We start from the raw sequence: 12,476 nt of genomic DNA, 5'->3' as shown, positions 1-12,476 counted from the left end.
CTAGGGAAGACTGAAAGATTATGGCCAGTGCCCCTGCAATTTCTACTCACTTCCTTCAATATCCTTGGATGCATCTCATCCAGTCCCGGTGCCCTGTCAATCAGCAGCTTATCCAATACTCCCTCCTTATCAATTTTGAACCCTTCTAGTGAAAGAGTCTTCTCCTCTGTTGCAAAGACCTGGTTAGCATTGGCTTCCTTGGTAAAGAAAGATGCAAAGTATTCATTTAACACCTCAGCCACACCCCCTGCCTCCATGTGTAAATCCCCTTTTTGGTCCCTAATTGGCCCTGCTCCCCCTTTTCCCCACCTTTTTACTATTTATAGAAGACTTTGGGATTCCCCTTTATGTTGGCTGCCAGTCTTTTCTCATAATCCCTCTTCACTTCTCTTATTTGCTCCTTCCCCTCTCCTCTGAACCTTCTGTTCTGCTGAAGAGTCATACGGACTCAAAACGTTAACTGTATTCCTCTCCGCAGATGTTGTCAGGCCTGCTGAGTTTTTCCAGGTATTTTTATTTTTGTTTTGGATTTCCAGCATCCGCAGTTTTTTTGCTTTTATCTTCTGTATTCAGCTTGGTTCTCAATTGTATTTTCTACTTGACACCTGTTGTAAGCACACTTTTTCTTCTTTATCTTAATTTCTATCTTTTTCATCCAGGGAGCTCTGGATTTGTTTGTCCTACCTTTCCCTTTTCAGGGAATATACCTTGACTGTGCCCGAACCATTTCTTCTTTGAAGGTAGCCCATTGTTCAGATACAGTTTTTCCCATCAGCCTTTGGTTCCAGTCTATCTGGCCCAGCTCCGTTCTTGCCCCATTGAAGTCAGCTCTCCCCCAGTTAATTATTCTTACTCTAGATTGCCCATTGTCCTTTTCTACCATCATCCTAAACCTTATGATACAATGATCACTGTCTCCTAAATGTTCTCCCACTGTCACTTGAGCTACCTGGCCCACCTCATTTCCAAGAATCAGGTCTAGCAGTGCCTCCTTTCTTGTTGGACTGGACACATACTGCTGGAGAATATTCTCCTGAACACATTTTAGAAACTCTTGTCCCTCTCTGCCCTTTACATGATCACTATTCCAGTCTATATTCAGGTAATTAAAGTCCCCCATTATAACTACTTTGTAATGTCTGCACCTCCCTGTAATTCCCCTGAAGATTTGTTCCTCTACATCATTCCCACTAGTTAGACCACACAGAGCAATGTAATTGCACCCTTTTTGTTCCTTAGCTCTAGCCAAATTGATTCTGTCCTTGAACCTTCTGGGACATCCTCTTTCTCCAGCACTGCAATTCTCTCCTTAACCACTACAGCCATCCCTCCTCCTCTTTGTCCTGCTCGATCTTTCCTGGACCCCTTGTGCCCAGGAATATTTAACACCCAGTCCTGCTCTTCCTTGAGCCAGGTCTCTGTTATCACCTCAACAGCATAATTCCGCATGGCAATCTGCACCTGTAACTCACAAATTACTATTCTCTATTCTAGTGCTTTCTGTTTCTCCTAGTACTTTGTGCACCTTGGTAGTACTCTCCATTATTCTCTCCTTGTTCCCACACCCTTTCCAAGTTAGTTTAAAGCCCCTCAACAGCACCAGCAAAACACCTTGCAAGTCCCATCTCCCCCAGAGCCAGTCAAAAGAGGTGGCTAATGAGGTAGTAGATGTGTTGGTGTTAATTTTCCAAAAGCCCTAGATTCTGGAAAGGTTCCATCAGACTGGAAAGTAGCAAATATAACTCCTCTATTCAGGAAGGGAGGGAGGCAGAAAACAGGGAACTATAGGCCAGTTAGCTTGACGTCTATCATGGGGAAGGTGTTAGAGTCGATCATTAAAGAGGCTATAGCTGGGCACTTAGAGAAACTCAAGGTAATCGGGAAGAGTCAGCATTATTTTATGAAAGTAAAATCATGTTTAACCAATTTATTAGAGTTCTTTGAAAGAGTAACATGTGTGGTGGATAGAGGGGAACCTGCAGATGTGCTGTACTTGGATTTCCAGAAAGCATTTGATAAAGTGCAACATCAAAGATTATTGTGGAAAATAAAAGCCCATTGTGTATGGGGTAACATTAGCCTGGAAGGAAGATTGGCTGGCTGGCAGAAAACGGAGGGTATGCATAAATGGGTCTTTGTCTGATTGGCAGGATGTGACAAGTGGAGTCCTGTAGGGCTCTGTTCTGGGGCTCAACTTTTTACAATTTACATCATTAGATGAGGGGAGCAAAGACCTGGTAGCTAAATTTGTAGGCGACACAAGGATAAGTAGGAAAGTATGTTGTGAAGAAGATGTAAGGAGTTTGCAGATGGATATGGATAAGTTGAGTATGGGCAAAAATCTGGCAGATAGAGTATAACATGGGACAATGTGAACTGTAATACTAGGCTAGGCAATAGATCAACAGAGAAGCAGTGGCAGACACTTAAGGGAATATTTCAGAATACTCAGAATATGCATATTCCGACTGTAAGGAAAAATTCTAAAGGGAGGACCCACCATCCATGGTTAACTAAAGAAGTTAGGAAAAGCATCAAACTTAAGGAAAAAGCAATAAACTGTGCAAAGATGAGTGGCAGGTCAGACAATTGGTCAGAATGTAAAGAACGACAGAAAATGACTACAAGGTTAATCAGGAGAAAGAAATTAGAGTATGAGAGGAAGCTATCTAGAAATGTAAAAATGTATCACAAGAGTTTCTACAAGTATTTAAGTAGGAAAGGAGCAGGTAAAGTGAGTGTTGGTCCTCTAGAAAGTGAGAATGGGGAGTTAATAATAAGGAAATGGCTGATGAAATGAACAAATATCTTGCTTCTCTCTTCACGACAGAAGATACAAAAAACATTCCAGTAATAGCTGTAAATCGGGGGAAAGAGGAACTTGGTGAAATTACAATCACTAGGGAAGCGGTACTGAGCAAACTGATGGAGCTGCGGGCTGACAAGTCTTCGGTCCAGGTGGACTTCAGCCTAGGATCTCAATGGACAATGTGAAGTTGTTCACTTTGGCAGGAAGAATTAAAAAGCAGAGTATTACTTAAACAGAGAACAACTGCAGAATTCCAAGGTGCAGAAGGATCTAGGTATTCCAGTACATGAGTCACAAAAAGTTTGTATGCAGATACAGCATATAATCAAGAAGGCTAATGGAATGCTATGCTTTATTATGAGAGGAACTGAACATAAAAGTAAGGATGTTATGCTTCAGTTGTACAGAGTATTGGTGAGACCGCATCTCAAATACTGTGTGCAGTTTTGGTCTCCTTTTTTAAAGAAGGATGTAAATGCGTTGGAGGTGGTTCAGAGGAGGTTTACTAGATTGATACCGGGAATGAGCGGGTTGTCTTATGGGGAAAGGTTGGACAGGCTGGGCTTGTTTCCACTGGAGTTTAGAACAATGAGGGATGACTTGATTGAAGTATATAAGATCCTGAATGGTCATGACAAGGTGGATGTGGAAAGGATGTCTCCTCTTGTAGGTGAGTCCAGGGGGCACTGTTTAAAAATTAGGGGTTGCCCTTATAGGACACAGAGCATAATTTTTTTCTCTGAGGGTTATGCAACTTTGGAACACTCTGCCTCAGAAGGCAGTGGAGGCAGGGTCACTGAATATTTTAAAGACAGAGGTAGATAGATTCTTGTTAGGCAAGGGAATCAAATGTTATTGGGGAGGTAGGTAGGAATGTGGAACTTGAAACACAAACAGATCGGTCAAGACCTTATTGAATGGTGGAGCAGACTAGAGTAGCCAAATGGCCTACTTCTGCTCCTATTTCGTATGTTTGCATGTTTGTAGGTCACTGGCTGAGTTGGGGATGAGTGTCTGTGTTCCCATTTTTGAATGCTATCTAGTTGCACATGTTCAATTGTGTACATGTAGTTGCCTGGCATAGATGGACTGATTGTGCATCAAGGAATCACCATTTGGATGAGGTTCTAGAGGGCTACAGCTCATTAAACCGTATTCTACTTTGAATTAATTCCTACAAGAAAGGACAAAATTAGAAAAAAGTCTAATTAGGGGGAGGTAGTGGCATAGTGGTAATGTCACTGGATTAAAAATCCAGAGGCTCAAGCTAATGCTACAGGGACATGGGTTCAAATCCCACCATGGCAGCTGGTGAAATTTAAATTCATTTACTAAATCTGGAATTAAAACCTAGTCTAATGGTGACAACAAAACCTTTGTCGTAAAAGCCCATCTGATTCACTCATACTCTTTAGGAAAGGAAATCTGTCATCCTTACCTGATCTGGCCTACATTTGACTCCAGACCCACAACAATGTGGTTGACTATTATATGCCCTCTGAAATGGCCAATCCTATAAGGAATGAAACTGGACGGACCATCCAACATCAACCTAATCACTGGCATCAGAAACAACAATGTCACACCCAGCCCTGTTGAACCTGCAACGTCTTCCTTACTAACATCTGGGGGCTTGCACCAAAATTGGGAGAGCTGTTTCACAGACTAGTAAACAATAGCCTGCCAGTCACAATCATGGAATCATACCCTCCAGACACCATCACGATCCCTGGATGTGTCCTGTTTTACCGACAGGACAGACCCACCATGGTGGCGGCACATTGGTATACAGTTGGGAGGGAGTTGCCCTGGGCTCTGGACTCCATGAAATTTCATGGCATCAGGTCAAACATGGGCAAGGAAACATTCTGCAGCGTACCACCAGCCGACCCCCCCCCACCCCAGCTGATGAATCAGTGCTCCTCCATGTAGAACATCACTTGGAGGAAGCACTGATAGTGCCAAGGGCACAGAATGTGCTCTGGGCGGGGGATTTCAATATCTATCACCATGAGTGGCTCAGTAGCACCACTACTGAATTTGCGGTCTTGTGGAGTCCATGGCCCATGTTTATGTTTCATGTTGCAGACTGCACCCCCTTTTTGGTTATTTAAAATTTCTTTTACTTTTGTTTTGTTTGCACATCAGCCCCACACTACTGATCATCAGACACCCGGTGCAGAGAGGGGCAGGGAGGAGGACCTCCTCGTGAACCTGCTCCTGGGCCTGGCCAGGCTGGCCATCAACAGGTCCAGGCAGCAGGCGATTAAGGGGTCATCTGGCCTGACTGTCTGCCCCTCTTCCATGGCTATGTTCACAACTGGGTATCCCCGGAGAGGGAGCACGCGGTGTCCACTGGCACAATAGAGGCCTTCCGTGCTTGGTGGGCACTGAGAGGACTGGGGTGTTTTATTGACCCTTTTAATCCCATTTTGGTGTAATGTTTGTAAGTTTCCTTTAAACTTTGTCTTTGTTTTTGCAGTTTCCCTTTAAGGGGCTGCTTTTTAATTTGTCCCTGATTTTGTTAATTTAGTTTTTTTGGGTTGACTCAAAAGAATTACTGATTGAGCCGGCTGAGTCCTAAAGGACATAGCTGCTAGATGGCGTCTTTGACAGGTGGTGAGGGAACCAACAAGCACCGCCAACTATTAAGACCCTTGTGAGAGTATTAAATTTGTATTTTTCACTGCCCATCCAACCTTAGGGCAGGCAAATAGGCCAGGCAGCCTTTGCATTTTTATGAAACCTCATCCAAGGGTGGGATGAGGTTTCCAACAGTAATTTTTAAAAATTTAAACATAATTCTTTTACTATGTCCCTGTTCATGTGACTGAGTCACATGTGGGGACATGTTTCCCTTATTTTTAAAATCTTTATTTTTGATTGTAAAATTCTTCAGCTCCCTGAGGCAGCTCTGTGCCTTCAGGAAGCATTCATTGCATGCTTCCCAGCACATGCACAGACTTCAGCACTCACGCTCCTCCCACCCCCACCCTAGCAGCGCTGAGGTTCTCAGCATGCATTTCACTTTGGCTGGCTGTTAATTGGCGGTCAATGCCCGATCACGGGCAGGTGTCTGGTTCATGGCCGCTCCCGGGTCTGCCTGCCGCGCCCGCCAGACGAAGGGAAAATCCTGCCCCATGAGTTGGTGGTGAAGGTGCAACTTGAAGTCCAGAAGGAATTACATTTTGTAACATTTCTCCAAATCAGTTCCATAAATACTAAGATTGATTCTTTGAGCCTCAAATCAACATTGCCCACTCCTGAAATTTGAACTTGGACCCTGACTTCAACACAAAGGTCCAAAGTACACCGAGGAATCTCAGTCCCACTGAAAATAGGAGACATGTGGCAATTAGGAAACAAAATGAAGTTATTACATTTCAAGGCAAAACTCCAAATTGCACTTCACCACCAACTTATGATGTCCTCTAGAATTGTTTGCGTAATGGGCTTTGTTGAGTCAATCAATGTTAATAATTCCAATCATCTTATGATTGAGTGTTTCAACATACTGTTGATAGTTTTCAGGAATCGTAATGTTCAGACTGATTAAGGGCAACATTTTCCCCCCATCAGGATGGGGGGGAGAATGTGCGGGAGTGGGAGGGTTCCCGATCAGCCCCCCTGGTCGGGGGCGCGCAACTATTTTACTTGGGCGGGCCAAGGCCCGCCCAGCGTGACGTCCGCACAGAAGCTTGCGCTTCCTGTGCGGGCTGGGGTGGGGATATTCCCTGAGCCATGAGTGCGCTCTTTCACGCATGCGTATGAAAGATTACACAGATCTCCCTGGGGCAAAGTGCCGCCCCAGGGAGATCGCTGGAAGTCGCAAAAAATTTTGGAAGTGTAAAAAAAAAATCCTGACATCCCCTCATGTGACACTGTCAAATGAGCTGGGACATGTCAATTTCTTCTATTTCAACATTTTAAATCCCTCATGAAACCTCACCCCACCCCTGGATGAGGTTTCATGATTTTTCAGAAGCCCGTCTGGGCTCCCGGCCTGCCCGCCAACCTTAAGGTTGGACCGTCAGGTCCATTGCTTAGTTGAATTACTTTATTAATGGCCTTAAGTGGCCGTTGACAGGTCGGCGGGTGTGCAGCTGACTTGGCTCCACACCCACTGACCTGAAAATGTAAATGACGCAGGTGACGTCGGAATACCCGCCTGACGTCACCCCGTGTCATTTTACGCGTTGGCGGGTGAGTGGGCCCTGCCTGCCGCCCGGAAGTTGCAGCCCTAAGTGTAGGAGTGTACCGCTGAATAACAGTATTATGACCAGTCTGTTAAAATTCCACTTGCTGCTCCTTTGAAGGTGTTTCAGGGGAAAAAATCTCATCCTCTGTCTCAGCAGTATAATATGTTAAAATAGTACTTCAGCTTCCAAGGACTTTCATAGTGCAATAACAGCAGGTGGAAAATATTATGCATGCATTGAAGGAACATGCCAATATTAGTCTATAACTTTGTTTTAAAACATTGCTCAGTTTTACTTCATCTTTATATAGTTGCTACCAGTATGAAAACTGCAGTAATTTTTTTCACATCAAGCGCACTTGTACATTATCTTGATCTCCATGTTTATCCAACTCCTCTGTACCCATTTTTGAAACAATAACAATTTCAGAGAATGCTGGTGAGGTTCAGGAGGGAAGGAATCTACTGCCGTTGAACAGCTTCCACGCAAGGAGCAGAGTTCACATTGCTTTAGTGACATTAAGATCCCATGATCCTGCATGCTCCACACAATCTTCTCTGAGTCACAATAAGTATGCCAGGAGAAAGCAGACAAGGGAGATACTAATTACATAAGGCAGATGCAGACCATTCGATATCCACAGCTTTATAGAGGACATGAGCCTGATTAAACAGGTCGTTGATAATGTCCATGTCAACTGGTGTGATAATAGTCTAGTGTTTTCAGTTAGGTGTACTCAGTTGGCAGAACAGATGGACTCTCCAATTAAACTTCTCATTGAACTAGCACAGAAGTAGCAATCCTCATCATTCACTCTGCTTTATGATTAGTTGATCACAGTTTCCATAAGCTATCTGAAGATCTTTCAGCAGGGATTCGGCTACCATTACTTTCTAGCAGCTGAGATGGTCATTGTATCCAGAGATTCATCCAGTGCGCAGCATCCTTGAATTAAAGGGAACCTCTCAATATCAACTTGCCAAAATCGAAATGTAAAACCATATTTTAGCTCTGGCACCATCAGTGTGACAATACTCTTAATGGTATTATTTATCTAATTGTTGAAGTCTTACCTAGTATTCCAGATGTTGCAGAGGGAAGCTTATCTTTCTACATCATTCAATTATTTACAGTTACTACCTAGATTGCAACAAAATTAAATAGTTTCTCATTCATAATTTTTATACTTTACATTTCTGTGTAATCATTTTTGTGAAATAAAGTAATTTGTTTTTCTCCAGTGTTTTCCTTTAACATACATGCCAGTCTTTGGTTCACAGTTCAAGTATAGATTGGACCCAATAGCATGCTGGCTTTTTAACTTATTAATGTAACTGTAACTGGTTCCTAAACAGTTGGCTCTTAATTGTCCTCTGAAATGGCCTAGCAAGCCAATCAGTTGAATGCCACCTTTTCAAGGCAACTAGGGATGGGCAATAAATGACAGCCTTACCAACATCCCCAAGAACGAATTTTAAAACTGTTTAGTAGAATTATTCAGCTTGTGACTTTGTAATTTTTATGCTAACTCTAAATAAGTTTTCTTACAGCTATAAAAACATGTAGATTTTCCACAAATGTCATGCTAAGACTTTCTTTTGGAGATTTGTCATGCTGAAAAGGAGACTTCAGAAATATGGAGAACATCACTTCATTTTCAATAAAATGATTCAGCTTCAATGTTACTTTCATCTATTTTTGATACAGATTATTACTACAGACTTGACACTATGTTTGGTACCTTCTACGGGACATGCTTAAAAAAAGCATGTCTCAAATGAAGGTGTTATTCTTTTCTTTGCAGGTATGAATAACAAGATTCCATGAAAACTCATTTTAATGGGATTCTAAAGAAATGCAGGAAATTAAACAGCATTATGAATTAAGTAAACACCTCGGTCCCAAAATACCTGAAGGGCGGAACGGTGGTGTAGCATCCAGTGAGGAGGGAGCTGCAAACTGGGGCAGAACATGAATCTCCCATGTTTTCACTTAACATGTCCTGGGAGTTGCACCATAGAGAGGACAGTCTTCTGCCTTAACCCTTATGCCTAAGGACACCTATGATGGTATGCCTGGGGGAATTCCTGCATTCCCATGGCGGAATTCTGCCCAGCTTGTCACCTGATAGGCACAGCTTGTGTCAAAAATAACAATTGAAGAAATTTCTTCTGAACCTATTAATTAGGCCTTCATATGGTACTGTCCCCAGGTGTAGTTTCAAGTTCACAGTGCTTAAATGTGGAACAAGAACACATTATAGTAAGTTTACAAAAAGGCAAAAAAAGCTTTGTTAAACTTGATACAATATTATAGACGTTCCTAATGTTGAAATGAAATCCTTCTACAATGTTCACTGTTACGTCTATACAGATTGGTTGCAAGATATACAGAATTAAAATTCAAACAGCTGATGCACTCATTAAAAAATCATTTAGTTATGGTGTCATCTGTTCAACATTACTTTGAAAACATTACATTTCAAAGCTGCCTCCATTTTCCATACTGTTGATGCATTTCATTTTCTTCGAAAAATATTGTAAAGGGAAATGAAACTTTAACATTAATGAAACATCTGAGTTCGAGTTAAAAGTTTTACAGTTGTAGGCAGCACAATGATTCTGCATCAACTCCCCAAGTTATAAGCTCCCTATCACGTAGGGTGAACATTCAGAATTTACTCAATCCAAAGCTATCTGGCCTTTAAAGATAGTGGACGTCCGCAGTTTCTAAATGCTTCGTAATGTAAGTTACTAAAAACTTTTCATTATCTGGCTCTTTGAGGTAAAAATGGCCTCCAGCAAGCTTGTGGATGGTAAATTCTCCACTTGTTAAGTCGTTCCAGGCTGCAGGATTAAAACAAGAAACAATTTTAATCCTCTCACCAATAGTAGAATTTAATTACAAAACACAAAATATAATTTGAATCCTCATTTCTTTGCTGAATTGTCATTAAAACTGAACTGCCTTCCTGAGTGCTCTTCAGGAAAAAGAAAATGCCACTCCATCTGCTCGGGCCTACATATGATTCAAGTCCCATATTACGCAGTTGACTCATGGGGAGTCATTTTAACCCCTAGGTACAAGTGGATTTGGGTCGGGTACAAAGTTAAAATTTCAAACTGGACCCCAACCTGTCCACTTCCAGTTTTAACAGAAGTGGGGCAGCCAACCAATCTGCTCTCAGGATGTCAAGGCAGTCTTGCTTTCCTAATCTTTGGAATTCAGCTCTTTTGTCCATGTTTAGACCAAGGCTATAATGGATCTGAAGCTGAGTGGTTGTGGCGGATCCCAAACTGAGCATTGATGTGACAAGTGCCACTTGATAGCACTGTCAACAATACCTTCCATCACTTTGCTGATGATTGAGAGTAGACTGATGGGGCAGCAATTGATTAGATTTATCTTCTTTTTTATGGATGGGACATACCAGGGTAATTTTGCCATTTGTCATGTAGTTGCCAGCTAATGTGGCTAGCTCTGGAGCATGTCCTCAGCACTAAGGTCACAGCTGTTCCCTGCCACCTGTTAGCCAGGCTTTTCACCCAGTTGCCTTTAGGTTTGGCAGCACCTCTGCATCTCTGGCCTAGCCAGTCTTCTGCCTCACCTAATATCCTCCCAGTAAATACTGAGGCCTTTATTTCTAAGGCATCAGGCAGCTAGTGATTTATACTGATATATACAGTTAAGACTAATAAAATTTGATGCATGCATGAACAAAACAAAAATACTTTGAGAGATCGTAGGTTTAATGCTGGAACATTATTGAAATTACTCTCACCTCCAAGGTCATGTGGTACATCCTCTTTTCCATCAAAGCTGCTGATAGGACAAGAGAAGAGCTTGTTCTGAGGTTTTTCGTATCTGTATCAGAAGCAAACTCAGTTCAAAATCATTCAAAAGTCATTAACTTCACATTAAACAAAAATAACTTGCATTTTTATAACGCCTTCAACATAATAAAATGTTTCAAAATGCTTCACAGGAGTGTAATGAGACAAAAATTGACACCTTTTATCGGAAAAAACACATCAGCAGTGTCAATGCTTCATGTTTTTTAAAGAAAGAAAAAAACCCAATTTAATTCTGTCCTCTCTTCAGTTCTACATTACACATGATATTTTACAGACATGGGGGATGATTGGTTACTAAGCTGTCTTGAGGATAGCCTAAAGGAATTGCACAAGGGAAGCTTGGCGTTCGTCAGTTATGGAGTTCCTCTTCTACAAAGTCAACGCCTCCCTGAAGGAACAAAGAGGTCTGCAAACCCATCAAATGGCATAGTGCTGAAATTGCTCCATGGATTTTATTCCCTTATTTTCTTTAACTCTAAAACTGAAGTTTGTTACTACACAAATATTTTTGACAATGTTGCTCATTTACCTTGTCTGAAAGAATGCTGTCTGTAATTTACCTACTGTAAAATGACTACTGAAGGCAAGAAGAGTTTAATCCAGCTGGATTCTTCCATGTTTACAACATGAACTACACTGTTATAATGTTTCAGCCAAATGATAACACCAAAAAGGATCGTATGAACATCAATTTGAGTGTGAAAAACAAATCAAAAATTATAATCCTAATCTTATATATTATGTAGATTTACCTAATTAATTCCACAAGTCTAAGATCTGCTTTTAAAACTGGGACAAACAGTTGCAGAATGTCTTTATTGGCAAGAATTTCAGATGGGGTACCACCAATGGATGTCATCCAGGCCAAGAATTCAGCATCTGGGAGCTCTGATCTCTTCTGAATGGGGTAGCGAGCTGCAGACTAAATTGTAGAAAAATTGTGAAACCATTATTTAGTCTCATTTCAACAATTACACTTTATTACAAAAGACTAAAGCTGGGTAAAAACAGTCCAAATTCATTTCTGTACTTTGCATTTTTTATGGTTACGTGTGTAGTGGAGCTCCCCAGGTGCTTTTTGGTGCCGTTTCTTGATATCATGTGGAGTGAATCAAATTGGCTGAAGACTGGCACCTGTGATTCTGGGGACCTCCGGAAGAGGCGAGATGGATCTTCCATTCAGCACTTCTGGCTGAAGATTGTAGCAAATGCTCTAGCCTTATCTTTTGCACTGATGTGCTGGGCTCCCCCATCACAGAGATGGGAATTTTTGTGCAGCCTCCTCCTTCAGTGAGTTGTTTAATTGTCCACCATCATTCACGACTAGATGTGGCAGGACTGCAGAGTTTAGATCTGACCCATTGGTTGTTGGGTCGCTTAGCTCTGTTTATCACTTGCTGCTTATGCTGTTTGGCACGCAAGTAGTCCTGTAATATAGCTTCACCAGGTTGGCACCTCATTTTTAGGTATGCCTGGTGCTGATCCTGGCATGCCCTCCTGCACTCTTCATTGAACCAGGGTTGATCCCCTGGCTTGATGATAATGGTAGAGTGGGGATATGCCAGGCCATGATGTTACAGATTGTGTTCGAGTACAATTCTGCTGCTGCTGATG

General features: G+C 42.0%; 1 protein-coding gene across 1 annotated transcript in view; it reads right to left on the bottom strand.

The window, feature by feature from the left end:
- Positions 1-7,275: 7,275 nt before the first annotated feature.
- Positions 7,276-12,476, bottom strand: part of olah (oleoyl-ACP hydrolase) — a 35,163-nt gene continuing 29,962 nt past the window's right edge. The window contains exons 5-7 of the mRNA XM_078538450.1: positions 11,615-11,784; positions 10,790-10,872; positions 7,276-9,854 (exon numbers count right to left, since the gene is read on the bottom strand). Coding sequence (XP_078394576.1) covers positions 9,712-9,854; positions 10,790-10,872; positions 11,615-11,784 — 396 coding nt within the window. The 3' untranslated portion in view covers positions 7,276-9,711. The remainder of the gene's footprint in view (positions 9,855-10,789; positions 10,873-11,614; positions 11,785-12,476) is intronic.

This window comes from Cetorhinus maximus, chromosome 3, assembly GCF_964194155.1.
Source record: "Cetorhinus maximus chromosome 3, sCetMax3.hap1.1, whole genome shotgun sequence".
NCBI classification, from domain to species: domain Eukaryota; kingdom Metazoa; phylum Chordata; class Chondrichthyes; order Lamniformes; family Cetorhinidae; genus Cetorhinus; species Cetorhinus maximus.
Note: the sequence above shows the minus strand (reverse complement) of the source record. Positions and strands in the feature narration are given on the sequence as shown.